The sequence below is a fragment of the Neoarius graeffei genome, chromosome 15, assembly GCF_027579695.1.
Source record: "Neoarius graeffei isolate fNeoGra1 chromosome 15, fNeoGra1.pri, whole genome shotgun sequence".
Lineage (NCBI taxonomy): Eukaryota > Metazoa > Chordata > Actinopteri > Siluriformes > Ariidae > Neoarius > Neoarius graeffei.
The window spans coordinates 50760291-50777316 of record NC_083583.1 but is presented as its reverse complement, the minus strand read 5'-3'; the positions used below and the strand labels follow the sequence as shown (position 1 = coordinate 50777316).

Here is a 17026-nt window from a genome sequence, read left to right as displayed (position 1 = left end):
GTGTGTGTGTGTGTGTGTGTGTGTGTGTGTGTGTGTGTCCGCGCACGCACAAGATAAGACATAACTTTGAGCTGAAAAGCTATTGTAAAAATAAAAAGAGACAGAATTTACCATCACTACCCGCCTGTCTATGCTTCAGTGTTCCACCTACTCTCAGGGACGTTCTACAATGATTTTTTTTTTAATAATCACCTGTGTATTTATGAAATACACACCTGTGTATATATGAAATCACCTGTGTATATATGAAAACAATTATCCACCTCAGGCTCAGTGAATATCGGTGAATAATAACCTTGGCTTTGTGTCAGTTAGTTTCAGAGAATATTTGTTAAATAAAGGCAAATGCCAAATATAATTATAAATATAAATATAATCCTGCAATATATTATCATTAATAACATTAAAGGTTAGTTTTGAGGTAAGCATTTGCTGTCTCCAATGCTAGCGATGCTCATTATTTTTTTTGTGTGTGTGAACTTTATGAATTAATAATAGGTTTTCCTTGCTGTCCAAAACACAATGATCAAAGTACTCGCAGCAACAGAACATTTATCAAGAGATATTCAGGCGTGGCTGGTATAAATGAGCTAGTAGGTCTAAGCTCCTTCCTGTTTTTCAAAAATAAATAAAACATTAATATGAGGTTTCATGGAACCATGTACACCACCACCATCATTAATGATTGAAAAAAAAAACCATAATGGAATGTTATGAAGAAGCAAGGCTGGGGCTGATTTCTTTCTAGCCCAGATGTATGCAGATTCATGCAGCCTATCAGTGACAGTCGTGTCAAGTGATTACACAAATGCCCCCTCAACAGAAAATGGCTTTGGAGAAGAAACTAAGCATAGATGGACTGTACACACATTGTCCAATCAAAGTACAAATTACACAAAAGAATAGAAGACAAAACTGGAAGTTTAGTGGCTTTTTTCTGGCTTTAAAAAAAGAATTGCGATTTTTCTGTTTTGGATAACACGGAATGAACCCAGTATGGCATTATGGACTTGAAACACTTAAAAAAGGTTTTAGGAATCACGAATGCAGCTGCCTATCTGTCTTTAAGTGTGTGTAATAGTTTGCCCGACATAATTCTTATTACCGGTATGCCATCGATGACATTGATAATAATGCAATGCATTGAGCTATGAAAAGCTGGTTTATGTGCCCACAAGGATAAAATAAACTTGATGCTGAGCAAGGGATCAGTTTCCCAAAAGTCATGACATCTGGCTGGAGAAGGTCAATGTGTCTTTTACACTGTAATCCAGAGGTATCTCTCACATGTAATTTACAACCAGTTGCTTTTCTGATCTGCAATAAATGCGTGACAAGGTCAGTCACATGGTACAAGAGAGGACAGGGAACTAAAGCATTTTTTGATTTGGTTTTGAGTTTGTGAGTACCCCATTTTGAATCCGACACTATTTAATTGTTACAGGAGTGTGTAATGATAAGTATGATAAATAAACATTTCTGGGTGCAACCCAGTGACAGAGGATAATCTAAGGATAATAGTTGTTGGCACTGTCAAAAGCTCAGTGCAAATCTCTGTTTTTTGGGGTTTTTCCCCCTCCAGCTGGGGCTATGTTTTAAACAGTGATGTGATTTTGGAGGAACAAAGCTATTGGATCATTGCAATTCTACAAACAGTCCTTTTTTGCCATGATGTCCTCTTTCTGATCTTTATGTAATTTTAGCATCAATCACTCCCAGTTAAACACAGATCGTCACACTAAAATTACTCTTTCCAGACCAGTATTCACCTCTAAATTACATGGTTAGAGAGGAGGAATAAGCAGTCGCAATTCCAAAGGGAAACTGTTCATTGTAGCAGGATCCTAACAATCTTGTAATTTTTTTTTCAAAGGCAAAAAACACTCAAAACAGAAATAGAAAAATTGCCACCTGTCAATTCCTCATAAAACAAACACAATACCTCCTTTTATAATACTATAATAAGTACAAAAACCCCATATAACTGACAAGACAATTGCATAATCCACTAAGAATATACAGTTGTATAATTACCTAAGAAATACTGTTACTCTGGGCTATAAAACAAATGTTTCCGCAATGATCACTGAAACATATCAGCAGATTTTTAAACGTGGTACCATTAAAAGATTTGGCCTCAGACAGTATTGTACTTTAAAGCCTGCTATTCAGTAGCTACTATGAAGTATTAAATATTTACAGTGCAACTAAGAAGAAGTGTACAGTTACAAGAGCGAGGATTGTAAGCCTGTAACTTATAAAGTCCATATGCTGAATAACTTACATATGGACAGCATAAACTTAAAATTTAATAAAGAAGCTTCAAAGACCTTACCTTTAGGGCACGGTATACTCTAAAGTAAAACAAAACACCAACTTTGCTTTCAGCTCTTGGTTTAAGTTATATGTATTCTTAAAAAAAAAAACCCATTATTTTAAACTACTGAAGTTCCACCCAAACTGCTGTTTGATTAATTCCCCCACTTACAGGCAATAAAATCCATAGAACATCATGGATAGTGTCACCGTCCATGCAATATTAAGTCCTATAAACACTGAATAAATAAGTCCTTCTGCTGTTCTTATCTTGTAGATCACTAACTGAGGATTTGTTCACACTGTCAGTGATTTTTTTTTAACATCATTTACTGTTAAGGAAAACATTCCTGCCAGCTGTCTCGCGGCAAATATTTGCTCTACACTGACAGAGCAGCCCGCTAACTGGAGAAGTCTGAGCGAATTTTCCTCCTACATCTATCCAAAAGATTTATCCTTTTTATTTTAGTTTTATCCAAAAGTGGGGTTGTATATTGAAATACCTGCATTCGTTTAGTTGTCTCTGGCAGGTATAGGATGAGGTGCAGTCGCAGTAAGAAGCAGCCATTACTCCAGCGCTTTAAGCATGGTCAGGCTTCTGTCTACAGATTGTTCAGCAGGGCCAGGCTAACTGGCAATAAAAGACTGACATGCCACTCCTGGGACAAGCGCCCCACACTCGTTTGTCAATATTGTTTTGTGGGCAGAAGGGGAGGGCTTTTGACAGCAGCTATCATTTGGTTCTTCCATTCCAGCCTCTGGTTAGGAATCCTCTCAGCAGGCTGTTAATCTTCTTCATTTAGGCCAAAGTCATTCTGAGGCAGTAGAGTAAAAAGCTTTAAATAATAACTGTGATAAATTAGAGTCTGATGCACATGCCAAACAAAAAGGCTTGCATTATGAGCTGTACTAAAGCTGCTTTTACATGGGCACTTGCACTGGAACAAGTTGCCCCAATGCCCAGCTACCGTAAATGCAATTTGTTCCAGAACAAAATGACACCGGTGGGGGCAACTTATTCCACTTTATGAGGTGGTGCAACTTGTTCCGGGTGCAGGTTGTTCCTGCTTACCATCTAAACACAATCAGTGGCAAGTGTTTATCCGGGTCATTTATGATCTGCACAAGACCGCTTTGTGGCAAATTCGGTGGTCAGTTCTTCTTGAGTCTTTTCCGTGTTGAACGTCTCTGCCTTTAAACAATGGAGTCAAGTGATTCCCAAGCCAATCACAGTGATAACTGGACTAAAGAAGTAGTTCTTACCCTCATCCAGTTGTGGGGAGATGCAGATCAATGTTTGCTTTTTCAATTTAAAATGAATCTAAAAAATCTAAAATCTAAAATCTTCCCCGAATAACACATCATTTGGAGTGAATCAGTTTGCTGGAGGAGGCCCCGGGGAAGACCCAGGACACGCTGGAGGGACTATGTCTCTCGGCTGGCCTGGGAACGCCTCGGTGTTCTTCCCGAGGAGCTGGCCGAGGTGTCTGGGGAAAGGGAAGTTTGGGCTTCCATGCTTAGACTGCTGCCTCCGCGACCCGGTCCTGGATAAGCGGAAGAAGACGAGACGAGACAGTTTGCTGGAAGTGAAAGTTGGATTTACCACCAGATCACCAAGCATTTAAACAGAAACAAGCAGTGAGAGGACAGTAAAGCAAGTTAAAAACAAGCTTCTAATCACTGATTTGCATGTGTTCACTTTTGTGTTTAGAGAGTGGGTGCAACTTGTTCGGGGCACAACTTGTTCCCACTGCCCATATATAAAAAGCACATAAGATTCCTGCATTACTATATATATATATATATATATATATATATATATATATATATATATATATATACACAGTGGTGCTTGAAAGTTTGTGAACCCTTTAGAATTTTCTATATTTCTGCATAAATATGACCTAAAACATCATCAGATTTTCACACAAGACCTAAAAGTAGATAAAGAGAACCCAGTTAAACAAATGAGACAAAAATATTATACCTGGTCATTAATTTATTGAGGAAAATGATCCAATATTACATACCTGTGAGTGGCAAATGTATGTGAACCTTTGCTTTCAGTATCTGGTGTGACTCCCTTGTGCAGCAATAACTGCAACTAAATGTTTCCGGTAACTATTGATCAGTCCTGCACACCGGCTTGGAGGAATTTTAGCCCATTCCTCCGTACAGAACAGCTTCAACTCTGGGATGTTGGTGGGTTTCCTCACATGAACTGCTCGCTTCAGGTCCTTCCACAACATTTCGATTGGATTAAGGTCAGGACTTTGACTTGGCCATTCCAAAACATTAACTTTATTTTTCTTTAACCATTCTTTGGTAGAATGATTTGTGTGCTTAGGGTCGTTGTCTTGCTGCATGACCCACCTTCTCTTGAGATTCAGTTCATGGACAGATGTCCTGACATTTTTCCTTTAGAATTCGCTGGTATAATTCAGAATTCATTGTTCCTTCAATGATGGCAAGCCGTCCTGGCCCAGATGCAGCAAAACAGGCCCAAACCAGGATACTACCACCACCATGTTTCACAGATGGGATAAGGTTCTTATGCTAGAATGCAGTGTTTTCCTTTCTCCAAACATAACGCTTCTCATTTAAACCAAAAAGTTCTATTTTGGTCTCATCCATCCACAAAACATTTTTCCAATAGCCTTCTGGCTTGTCCATGTGATCTTTAGCAAACTGCAGACGAGCAGTAATGTTCTTTTTGGAGAGCAGTGGCTTTCTCCTTGCAAGCCTGCTATGCACACCATTGCTGCTCAGTGTTCTCCTGATGGTGGACTCATGAACATTAACATTAGCCAATGTGAGAGAGGCCTTCAGTTGCTTAGAAGTCACCCTGGGTTCCTTTGTGACCTTGCCGACTATTACACACCTTGCTCTTGAGCGATCTTTGTTGGTCGACCACTCCTGGGGAGGGTAACAATGGTCTTGAATTTCCTCCATTTGTACACAATCTGTCTGACTGTGGATTGGTGGAGTCCAAACTCTTTAGAGATGGTTTTGTAACCTTTTCCAGCCTGATGAGCATCAACAATGCTTTTTCTGAGGTCCTCAGAAATCTCCTTTGTTCGTGCCATGATACACTTCCACAAACATGTGTTGTGAAGATCAGACTTTGATAGATCCCTGTTCTTTAAATAAAACAGGGTGCCCACTCATACCTGATTGTCATCCCATTGACTGAAAACACCTGACTCTAATTTCACCTTCAAATTAACTGCTAATCCTAGAGGTTCACATACTTTTGCCACTCACAGATATGTAATATTGGATCATTTTCCTCAATAAATAAATGAACAAGTATAATATTTTTGTCTCATTTGTTTAACTGGGTTCTCTTTAATAAACAAGATTTATTAATTTTGACGTGCGCTGGCTCGAAGATCGGAACTGACATGACGGAGTGTTCTACACGGACTCCTTAAAGCGCTACACGCGCACTGTTACCTGCAGCAGAAAGACCCGCAGCAGCGCGAATTGTAAACTTCGGACGTGAGAGATAACAGCTGCGGCCCTGCAAGGACTAGGCTACTGCCAAGAGGCGAAGGTAAGGAAAATTATTCAATTTCGTAACGTCAGTGTTTGCACATATCCGTGTTTTACTGTTGTTGTTCACTACAATAATAAATCCGTTTTATTGCGCTTTCTTAAAAGTGCGTTGCACAGCAATAAGTAGCCTAACTTAATATTTTTGGGAAATGGGTAAAATAACCGACAGTGTTTAACCTTCTTGTAAAACTTTAATGGCCTTTTGATATGTAGAGGCTACATTCCTCTCCGTTTACTTTTTAGTATAGACCTACTGTGGGCTATCATCATGGAAAGGAGCAAGAAGGACATTATGTCCTTTTTTGCCCCTGTTGGCAAAAAGCAACATAGAGAGAGTAAGGAAGATGAAGATTATGAAAGAGGAGAGAGAGCCAGAGGTGGAGAGAGAGCCAGAGGTGGTGGTTGGAGAGGTGGAAAGTGAGGCATCTGAAAAGCAATCTGAGAGTGAGGATGAAGACATTCAGGATCAGATTGAGGGACAGAATGAGGGACAACCCAACAAGTCATTGGGACAGCCAGATTCACCATGCATATCAAGTACAGCACCATCAGGTTTGTGATGTTGAACAAATGTATGTGTGTGAGCAGTGTCGACCTACAATTCATATAGCCTACCCTGAAAGTGTGAAGTCTGAATAATAATTAATAAATATAAAATACAAATAATAGATATAATAATAAATTAATAAATGAATAATGATAAATAAATGTTGTTCTCAGTCGCACTCTCATATTTACTGTATTCATCTTTCTCCAGATATCAGCAAGCGCTTGGACAACACTCCAGTGCAGCCACGTCTGAAGAAAAGGTTCATTGTATGCAAAAATAGAAATCTTATTTTACAAAAAAGAGAAACATGGTTTTAAGATTTACTGAGCACAATTTATTTTATTTTTAGGCTATTGAGACAGAATGTTTATCTCATTGTATTTATGCTCAATGTATTTTGTTTTGGTTTTAAATAAACTAAACAAAACATTTTGAACGCTTAAATATTGCCATGTTTTGCCCATATGTGCCCCCCTGAAAAAACACTGGCCCCACCTCGGCCCCCCTAGTAATTTTGGTCTAGAACCGCCACTGTTTCCAGCTGGGCCCATGTGTGCCCAAGCCTCCTCATGTAATCAAACAAATGACCAATACATTTAAAAAAATAATTTAAAAACTGATTGCCGCATGAATGTCAGAGCTCAGGTTCTAAACAACTATAAGTGATACAGATTTCGATACAGAGAAATAGCTATAATTATTTAGCTCAATATCACTAGCAGTGGTACAACTTGTCATCATTTGAGTTGATGAACAATTCAAATTCATCACCTTCCATTCACTAGTTTGGATCCTTAACTAAGGAGCTACTACTGTCTCAATATATCAACAGTGCACTTGACCTACAGTATATTTGCTACCTGGTTAGAAAAAGCAGGAAACTACATTGATTTGGGCCCTCTTGCTGAAAAATTATTCTTGAAGTGTTCTTTGGACTGGTTCCAGCTTTTAAAACTGACTTTAGGAGAACATTTCATTGTTGGAACTGTTTTTCTAAAAATGTAGCAATTACCAGGAGTGCAATGGCTCATAGGCATCTGCTTATAGCTCCAAATATCCATATCCATATATCCCATATCCATATATCTGTTTGTGCAATTATTATTTTAGTTTGTACCTACTAGTGATATTTTCTAATAATTTAGTTGGTTCTATTTCCCCAAATATAAACAAACTAGCACTAGGGCCCTGACCAGGCAGTTACTAAGGATGCTGTAAATACTTCACCATACATTTATGGCTTTTCTTTTTCCTGCAATCTTCATATCTGTCTGATATCTGAATAATGTGTCTCCTGTTCATATCTGTATAGAGCACATTATTTATGGATCTATAATCTACAATGCATTCATATCCAGTTACATTCCTCACATTTAAATGAAAGACCAGTGCTCATTAAGAAATTAAATAGTAAATGACATCTCTCTCTCTCTATTATATTTATTAGTTGTGTATGGAGAAGGAAACTGAATGCTCTTACTTGTAGCCTTTATTAGCCTAAAAACCCACCAGCGATATATTATGTATATACATAATACATATATACATATGTATTATGTATATATTATGGGGTGGCACAGTGGTGTAGTGGTTAGCACTGCTGCCTCACAGCAAGAAGGTCCTGGGTTCAAACCCAGCGGCTGGCGAGGGCCTTTCTGTGTGGCGTTTGCATGTTGTCCCCGTGTCTACATGGGTTTCTTCCGGGTGCTCCGGTTTCCCCCACAGTCCAAAGACATGCAGGTTAGGTTAATTGGTGGCTCTAAATTGACCGTAGGTGTGAATGGTTGTCTCTGTGTCAGCCCTGCAGTAACCTGCCAACTTGTCCAGGGTGTATCCTGCCTCTCGCCCATAGTCAGCTGGGATAGGCTCCAGCTTGCCTGTAACCCTGTAGAACAGGATAAGTGGCTACAGATAATGGATGGATGTAGATATTATGGGGAAATGTATTTTATATATTGAAATCTGGTTCAAGAATTGGCTATACTAATTAATCATATTTTGCTTGAAAGAGACTCTGCCTGAGATCAAGGATAAGTTGGAGCTGTGTTGTATCATCCAGGTTAATGAGAATTAATTGCAATCATTCTATGATGGTATGGAAGCCAGATGAATGTGATTAAGTGTGGGATGTTACTGAGCCATTATGAGCATTCATTTGTTGTAACAGAATTGCCCCAGGCCACTGGCAATGAGTGCTGCAACTGGCACCAGAGCATCCTGTTTAACTTGTCCTTATTCTTTTAAATGGCATGATGGACTTTGGGAATGCTTGTTTTGGAAGGTTTAGCCTGGGTTTTCACACACACACACACACACACACACACACACACACACACACACACACACACACACACACACACACACACACTTCATAATAATTTTCCTAATGAGCCATGCACAAATTTTGCTGACGGTGATATAAATAAAGTTTGTAGTAATTGCTATTTCATGACTTAATTCAAGATAAATAAAAAAAAAAAAAACAAATGCACATATTACTTTTAATGCATATCTGTTTGCAAGGGGGCAGCCATGATCTAAAGATTAGCGAAGCAGCCTGGGGACCCAAAGGATTGCTGGTTCGATTCCCAGGACTGGTAGGAAAACTCTTGAGCAAGGCACCTAACCCCCAACCGCTCCCCAGGCACTGGGTATGCGTGTGTACTTGTTATATGTCACTCTGGATAAATGCTAAATGCCTGTAATGTACGTAATGTACTCTATTAAATAAAAAAAAAGTCACAGTATGCCAGGTGTCATAGAGAGATAACTTTGGGACTCTGACAGAGATATGCCATTTATTCACATACACTTCCTGATATAGCTCAGAACACTGGCTTGTCAGCGTTGGTATGGCTACAGGTTGGGAAGGTCAAATGGAAAAATTCTTCATGCATGCTTTGGCTTTTTATGTTCCATTGGAATGAACCTGTATGCTATTCATTTCCCTTTTGCTTCTACATGATCATACTGGAAAAAATTAAGAGACCACTGCAAAATTATCATTTTCTCTGGTTTTACTATTTATAGGTATGTGTTTGAGGAACATGAGCATTTTTGTTTTATTCCATAAACTACTAACAACATTTTCCCCAAATTCCACATAAAAATATTGTCACTTAGAGCATTTAATCTCAGAAAATGTCAACTGGTCAAAATAACAAAAAAGATTACCTGTTTTCAGTCCTTGAATAATGCATAGAAATTAAGATCATATTCCATTTTAAACAACACAAAACTAATGTTTGAACTTAGGATGAGTTCAGAAATCAATATTTGGTGGAATAACCCTGACATTAATCACAGCTTTCATGCGTCTTGGCATGCTCCCCACCTTACAGAAAAAAACACATGAATTTCCCATGTATTTCACATGATCACATGTTACCACATGTGTTACCATGTAGAGCACATGTGGAAAACATGTTACCACATGTGTAAAACATTCCCACATGTGACTCACATAAAATTGGGCCAAAACTACATGCTTCCCATGTGCAAAACACATTTTCCACATATTTCACATGTGAGAAATCACATGTAAAGTTCATGTGTTTTTTCTGTAAGGGGTCTTTCATGTTGCTCTTGGGTGACTTTATGCCGCTCCTGGGGCAAAAATTCAATCAGCTCAGCTTTGCTTGATGGCTTGTGACTATCCATCTTCCTCTTGATCACATCCCAGAGATTTTCAGTGGGGTTCAGGTCTGGATATTGGGCTGACGATGACAGGATCTTGATCTTGTGGTCCTCCATCCACATCTTGATTGACCTGGTTGTGTGGCATGGAGCATTGTCCTGCTGGAAAACCCAGTCCTCAGAGTTGGGGAACACTGTCAGAGCGGAAGGAACCAGGTTTTCTCCCATGATAACCTTGTACATGGCTTGATCCATGTGTCCTTCCCAAACAAAAATCTGCCCCATTCCAGCCTTGCTGAAGCACCCTGAAATCATCACTGATCCTCCACCAAATTTCACCATGGGTGTGAGACACTGTGGCTTGAGGCCTCTCTAGGTCTCTGTCTAACCATTAGCCGACCAGTTGATGGGAAAGCTGAAAATTGGACTCATCAGAGAAGATGACCTTACTCCAGTCCTCTACGTTACAATCCTTATGGTTTTTAGCAAACCTCAGCCTGGCTCTTCTTTACTTCTCACTGATGAAGGGCTTTTTTCCAGCTTTGCATGACTTCAACCCCATCTGGAGGAGCCTGTTTCAAACTGTCCTTGCCGTGCACTTAACCCCAGCTGCCATTTGCCATTCTTCTTGTAGGTCACCGACAGTTATTGAGTGACATTTGAAGGAGTTGACAATCATCCCGGTCAGTGGAGAGTCATTTTTGCCCTCTGCCAGTCTGTAACTTTGTTGTCCCCAATGTCTGCTGCTTGACCTTGTTCTTATGAACTGCCATCTTTGAAATTTTGAGGATGGAAGCAACGTGACGGTCACTATATCCCTCTGCCAGTAAAGCCATAATTGAATCCTCCTTTTTCTCACTCAAAACTTTTCTTTTTAACTCTTTTTGCATGGTGAATAGATATTTTTGTATTCCAATTAAATTTAAGGTACTACTAGCAATGTTTTTGCCATCCAAACTGGTCCTATTGCAAGAGGATAGTGATAATACAGCAGTGTTTTTTATACTTTTCCTCGTTAAATAAGATTTGGTTCCGGTGATCACCTAATTCGTACCTCATTAAGTAGAATGAGGTGTGCTTGTGTTGGAATTCCACCACAGACACTGGAATGAAATGGCTGTCATAAATAGAGTTGCTGATTTAAGAAAAAATTGAAGTGGTCTCTTAATTTTTTTCTAGAGCTGTATATGTTTCATCTCATCTCATCTTATTATCTCTAGCCGCTTTATCCTGTTCTACAGGGTCGCAGGCAAGCTGGAGCCTATCCCAGCTGACTACGGGCGAAAGGCGGGGTACACCCTGGACAAGTCGCCAGGTCATCACAGGGCTGACACATAGACACAGACAACCATTCACACTCACATTCACACCTACGGTCAATTTAGAGTCACCAGTTAACCTAACCTGCATGTCTTTGGACTGTGGGGGAAACCGGAGCACCCGGAGGAAACCCACGCGGACACGGGGAGAACATGCAAACTCCGCACAGAAAGGCCCTCGCCGGCCACGGGGCACGAACCCGGACCTTCTTGCTGTGAGGCGACAGCGCTAACCACTACACCACCGTGCCACCCCTGTATATGTTTTATTTTACATTTCTAACTTTGGACTGTCACAAGGATTCTAATACAACCAGGACTACATTAAGACTACTGTAGTTCCCAGGGAAGATACTTCAGAGGAGGGTTCCTGAACCTAAATCTCACATATCTGATGCAAATACACCTGCTGCCTCAACATGCTTAGCCCTACACTGATTTTTTAAATCACAAAATCATACTTGAATGACACACACCATGTCATTTAGGTTCGATAGACACTCAAGTATAACTACCTATGTAACACTCTCCAACTACCCACACAAAGGCATGAGATACAGTGAACCAGTATCAATTACTGCAGTACACACACAAAAATAAATAAATAAATAAATAAAAAAGAGGGCGGCACGGTGGTGTAGTGGTTAGCGCTGTCGCCTCACAGCAAGAAGGTCTGGGTTCGAGCCCCGGGGCCAGCGAGGGCCTTTCTGTGTGGAGTTTGCATGTTTTCCCCGTGTCCGTGTGGGTTTCCTCCGGGTGCTCCGGTTTCCCCCACAGTCCAAAGACATGCAGGTTAGGTTAACTGGTGACTCTAAATTGACCGTAGGTGTGAATGTGAGTGTGAATGGTTGTCTGTGTCTATGTGTCAGCCCTGTGATGACCTGGCGACTTGTCCAGGGTGTACCCCGCCTTTCGCCCGTAGTCAGCTGGGATAGGCTCCAGCTTGCCTGCGACCCTGTAGAAGGATAAAGCGGCTAGAGATGATGAGATAAAAAAGAGTATAAAAACGACATACCCATTTTCCACGATTTGACAGTTCCCTGAAGTCTTAATGAAATTTCTGTGACATGCTTTGGTCAAAATATCACAAGAATAAAGCACCACAACTCCCTTCTCACCCTGTCTAAACAGCCCTATTCACAGCAGCCAATTTGAGTGCCTGTTCCTTTAAATGATAATGAGCCACCTCTCCTCCTCCCTTTCCGCTGGCCAATCAGGTAGCACTTTTCTCATGAATATTCATTCACAAATGCAGTTCTCAAGCTATGAGTGGAGATACTCAGATGAGGGAGTGGCATAACTCTAATGAGCTCCACTTTATGACATAGAAAGGGGAGCCAAATCTGAATGGCTTGTTGAAGCATGTTTTCTGAAATAGGCAGCGCAAAAGAAACTGACTGGGTTGTTTTATTTCAGAGTTTGTGGGTTGGTAGGCAGATACCAGTATGTGTCAAATGTGTCAGTATGTGAATAAGCACTGAAAAAGTGAGTTTTTCATAATGTGTCTCCCTTAAAGGTCTCCTTGCATCGTTTTTTCATTAATTGTGCGGTGGTCTCTAGTATGAATGAATGCCCTGTGAGCCGGTTTTGGTGAAAAAAATGCTGTGGTTCTCCTGTTTCAGGCTGTTCTAGTTTGCTGGAGGAGTGGGTGGCGGGAGAACGACAGGATTTCAGCTCTTACTGATTAATATTCATGACATGTAAACGTATTACCTCTGATTGGCTAACAGCACTGTGACGCTACCTCCAGTGGGTCAGAACAAGCGGATGTGGGTGTCTTACTACGGCGAGAGAGAAGGAACAAACTGCGAAGGGAAAAATACCGCGCTGATGTCATTGAGGTGCGACGTGAGGAAATAAGAAAAATTCAACAAATGTTTGGGTTTTTGCTGAACAAACAAACGAATAAAATGAACGAGTGACTTTAAAAAAAAAGAATGTGGGTGTCTTTGTAAAATCTGTTTTGATTGGCTATTATGGTCTCGACGTCAATGTTTTGACCAATAACAATGTAGATAACACGAATTTTACATCACATTCAACGAGATTTAAACGAGACTAAAGATGGCGACTTACAAATAATGTGTAAACATCGTTGGAGTTAATAAAGTTTGAACAGCATGAAGGAACATACCCCAACCCCCCCTGAAATTAATTTTAAAAAAATTCTCAACAGATTTGGCATAATATAAAAAGGTCGTTTTTTACTCAGAAAAAGCGGAAAACTCTCATCCCTGCCTAGCTTGTGACCATGTCATGCATGCTAACGTGGAGAATATGAACATCCTATTTTGTAACAAAAACCTTTGAACAAAAAGTTCATGTTTTACTTACAGCTTGTGAGCTGGTGGTCGATCGTCTTGATGGCACAGATCCAGGGATTAAAAACAACCTCGAAGCAAAACCACTACTGAAGGGACCGAAGTTTGAAAAGTCACTGTGGTTGAAATGATCAGAACACAGTACTAACGCTGCATTATACTTCGCTGGTGGTGTTCCAAAGATAAATGCCAACCATTTCTTCTTCAGCTCTTCTATCTTGGGCAAGAAATGCAACGTTGTCGTCTTACTGCCACAAATAACACAGGCATGAGCTTGTTCAGACATATTTTCAACTTGCTGTTAGGTCCTCTTCGTTAGCTACTGACGAGATGGGCTCTGCTCAGTGTTGCCAGATACTGCTGATGTTTTCCAGTCCAAAATATGTTCAAAACCACCCAATCTGGCAACACTGGCTCTGCTATCTCTCCTCGCGCTTAAATCCGAACTTCTTTCCCATGGCCAGTCACAAACCAAGGTGGGCGAGGCCATGAATACTAATTTACGAAGTGACGTAAGATCGTATGGCTTTTTCGGATCCGCTCGTTTTTCCGACTATTTTCTTTCATAAGCTAATACAGGGAATGGGAGTAGAATCACATTTTCAGATGCAGCATGCATATGCAACTCGGAGTGAACTATGGTATTTCAAAAAGATCCAGTATTAAACATTTTTGGTGGAAGGGCACCTTTAACGGGGAACTGAAGGCAAATTTTTTATTATCAAAATTCTATCTCATTTTATAAAATGTAGGAATGCATTTCTGACAGCTATTTTGTCACTGCTACAGCAAGTTATGAGTGTTTGAAATATGCTATGTCAGTCGATATGTCAAAGCGATGGCCGTAAACAAGATTCGTTGAGACCTGTGCGAGACTTCGTAGGAGGGAAGTAAAACGTACAGCGGAAATCAAAGCGACCAACATCTGCCAACGTTGTCAAAAGACGTGCGTGCCCTCTTTCGAATGCTGACGTAATCAAGCCGGAAGTTTTCCCTGTGTCCGAAATCGCTCCCTACTCACTATACAAGGCACTATATTAGTGGGGACGCCATTTTGTAGTGCTGTCTGAAACCTTATTGAGGATTATGTGGGAAATGCGCTCAGTATAATATGTATTTATCACAAAAATACATGCATGTATTTATTATTTTGAAACCCCACCAGCCGCCTGATCTGGCACGTTTTAATTGTGCGACAGTAATGACGTAAATACCAGCGTGACGGACTCGTCCTTATCCTGTTGTCTTTCCAACTCTTCTCTACTCCACATTGGTTCAAAGTCGTATGGAATAATCTCCATGTCACATATGCGAGGGAGGCAGATGTATGTGCAGAAGTATACAGTTTAATAAAGTGCAGAATATATATACAGTGAGACAATATATACACAGGCAAACAATCCAAAACAGTAGGCTAGATAAAAAACGAGAATACAGGCAAAAGGGTCGGTCGAGGCGCAAACAGTACATCAAAGGCTAAGCGAGGACAAGAATGAGAAACAGGCGCAAGGATCGTGAAACAGGAAATCAAGACAACGGGCAGAAAGGCTCGGTAATGTGTACATGCGTATCGTAATACTTTGCGATTCAAATGCATCAGCACAGTCCTTAAATAGGCAAACACATAGTTCCTTAATTGAGCTCAGGTGCGTCTTGTTCACGGCGCGTGTGCTGGAGTCCACTCGGCACACGCGCAGCCTGAGGCAGGCCTTCAGGTGCACACGCCACAGTGTGCAGGACTGACACTCCATCACTGATGAAGCTGGCAAATCTCGAAATTAATCTAAATTGGAATGATATGGCGATCTGACCGCTGTGTAAACAGTTTTCAAAATGGTGGCGCTGACACTTCACGTTTGAAGTCTCGCACAAGTCTTGTGAAGATCGCGCGGATAAGCGACGCCTGCCGTGGACCATACGAACTACATTCAACATGGCTAAAAACCGAAAAGGCTGATGAGTGTAATATAATATGCCAATACGAGTCATGATATAAGGTTAATAAAACCGAAAATGTAATTGAATAACATGTTAATTAAGAAATAAAGCAAGTTTAAAAATGACTTCAGTTCCCCTTTAATAAGATAGGGCCTTCCTTAAATTTTATCTCATCTCATCTCATTATCTCTAGCCGCTTTATCCTGTTCTACAGGGTCGCAGGCAAGCTGGAGTCTATCCCAGCTGACTACGGGCGAAAGGCGGGGTACACCCTGGACAAGTCGCCAGGTCATCACAGGGCTGACACATAGACACAGACAACCATTCACACTCACATTCACACCTACGGTCAATTTAGAGTCACCAGTTAACCTAACCTGCATGTCTTTGGACTGTGGAGGAAACCGGAGCACCCGGAGGAAACCCACGCGGACACGGGGAGAACATGCAAACTCCGCACAGAAAGGCCCTCGCCAGCCATGGGGCTCGAACCCGGACCTTCTTGCTGTGAGGCGACAGCGCTAACCACTACACTACCGTGCTGCCCCTTAAATTTTATAAGAAAAAAAAATCTATAAATCCTGTAAGCACCTTATGATGATATTAACCTCACAAATTCCTCAAAGGTATAGAGAAACAGGAATGCTCTCCACAGGTCTTAGATCAGAGGTTACTGAGACCAAATTCTCATGTAACAAATACTGTTTCAGGGGTTTTTCCTTGCCACTGTCACAACTGGCTTGCTCATGAGGGATCTAAATCCACATCAAGACTTCCATAAAGCTCCTTTGTGACAATATCCATTGTTAAGTGTCATACAAACTGGAATTGGATTAATGCCACAGTTCTAAGCCACCATATTCGTACCACATCATATTATATTTACGCATTTCTTTTTTAGATTTTTTTTTGGCTTTTTTCACCTTTATTGGATAGGACAGTGTAGAGACAGGACAGGAAATGAGTGGGAGAGAGAGACGGGGAGGGATCGGGAAATGACCTCGGGTTGGAATCGAACCCGGGTCCCCGGATTTATGGTATGGCGCCTTAGCCACCTGAGCCACGACACTCCCATATTTACACATTTCTAAATCACTTTGGTGTATGATGCATGAAGATGATAAATCTCAACATTTTCATGGACTTTTTGGATGTAAATACTGTAATACAAATTCCTTGCCACACAGAAATTTTGATGAATAAATAGTGCTACTTTGCTTGTTCTGTAAGTACATGCTCAGTTCTTCAATGGTGCTCTTTTCATCTCAAGCACACAGAGGATATCAGAAGGCCAAAGTGAACAAGAATGGAAAGCATAATGCCCTCAACTGAGAGAGATTTAGATTGCATGTAGTGCAATCAGGCCTGTTTGTCTTCAGGTGCCACTT

The 17026-nt window shown here is 40.7% G+C and overlaps 1 protein-coding gene across 4 annotated transcripts in view; it reads right to left on the bottom strand.

Moving 5' to 3' along the window:
- Window positions 1–17026, bottom strand: part of si:ch211-247n2.1 (calcium-activated potassium channel subunit beta-2) — a 53286-nt gene that overhangs the window by 22508 nt on the left and 13752 nt on the right. For 3 of the 4 annotated variants that reach the window (XM_060941572.1, XM_060941569.1, XM_060941571.1), the window contains exon 1: window positions 2820–3369. The exons of the other annotated variant lie outside the window; for it this stretch is intronic. In XM_060941572.1, coding sequence (XP_060797555.1) covers window positions 2820–2884 — 65 coding nt within the window. In that variant the 5' untranslated portion in view covers window positions 2885–3369. Of the gene's footprint in view, window positions 1–2819; window positions 3370–17026 lie in introns of those variants that run through there. 4 annotated transcript variants of the gene reach the window in all.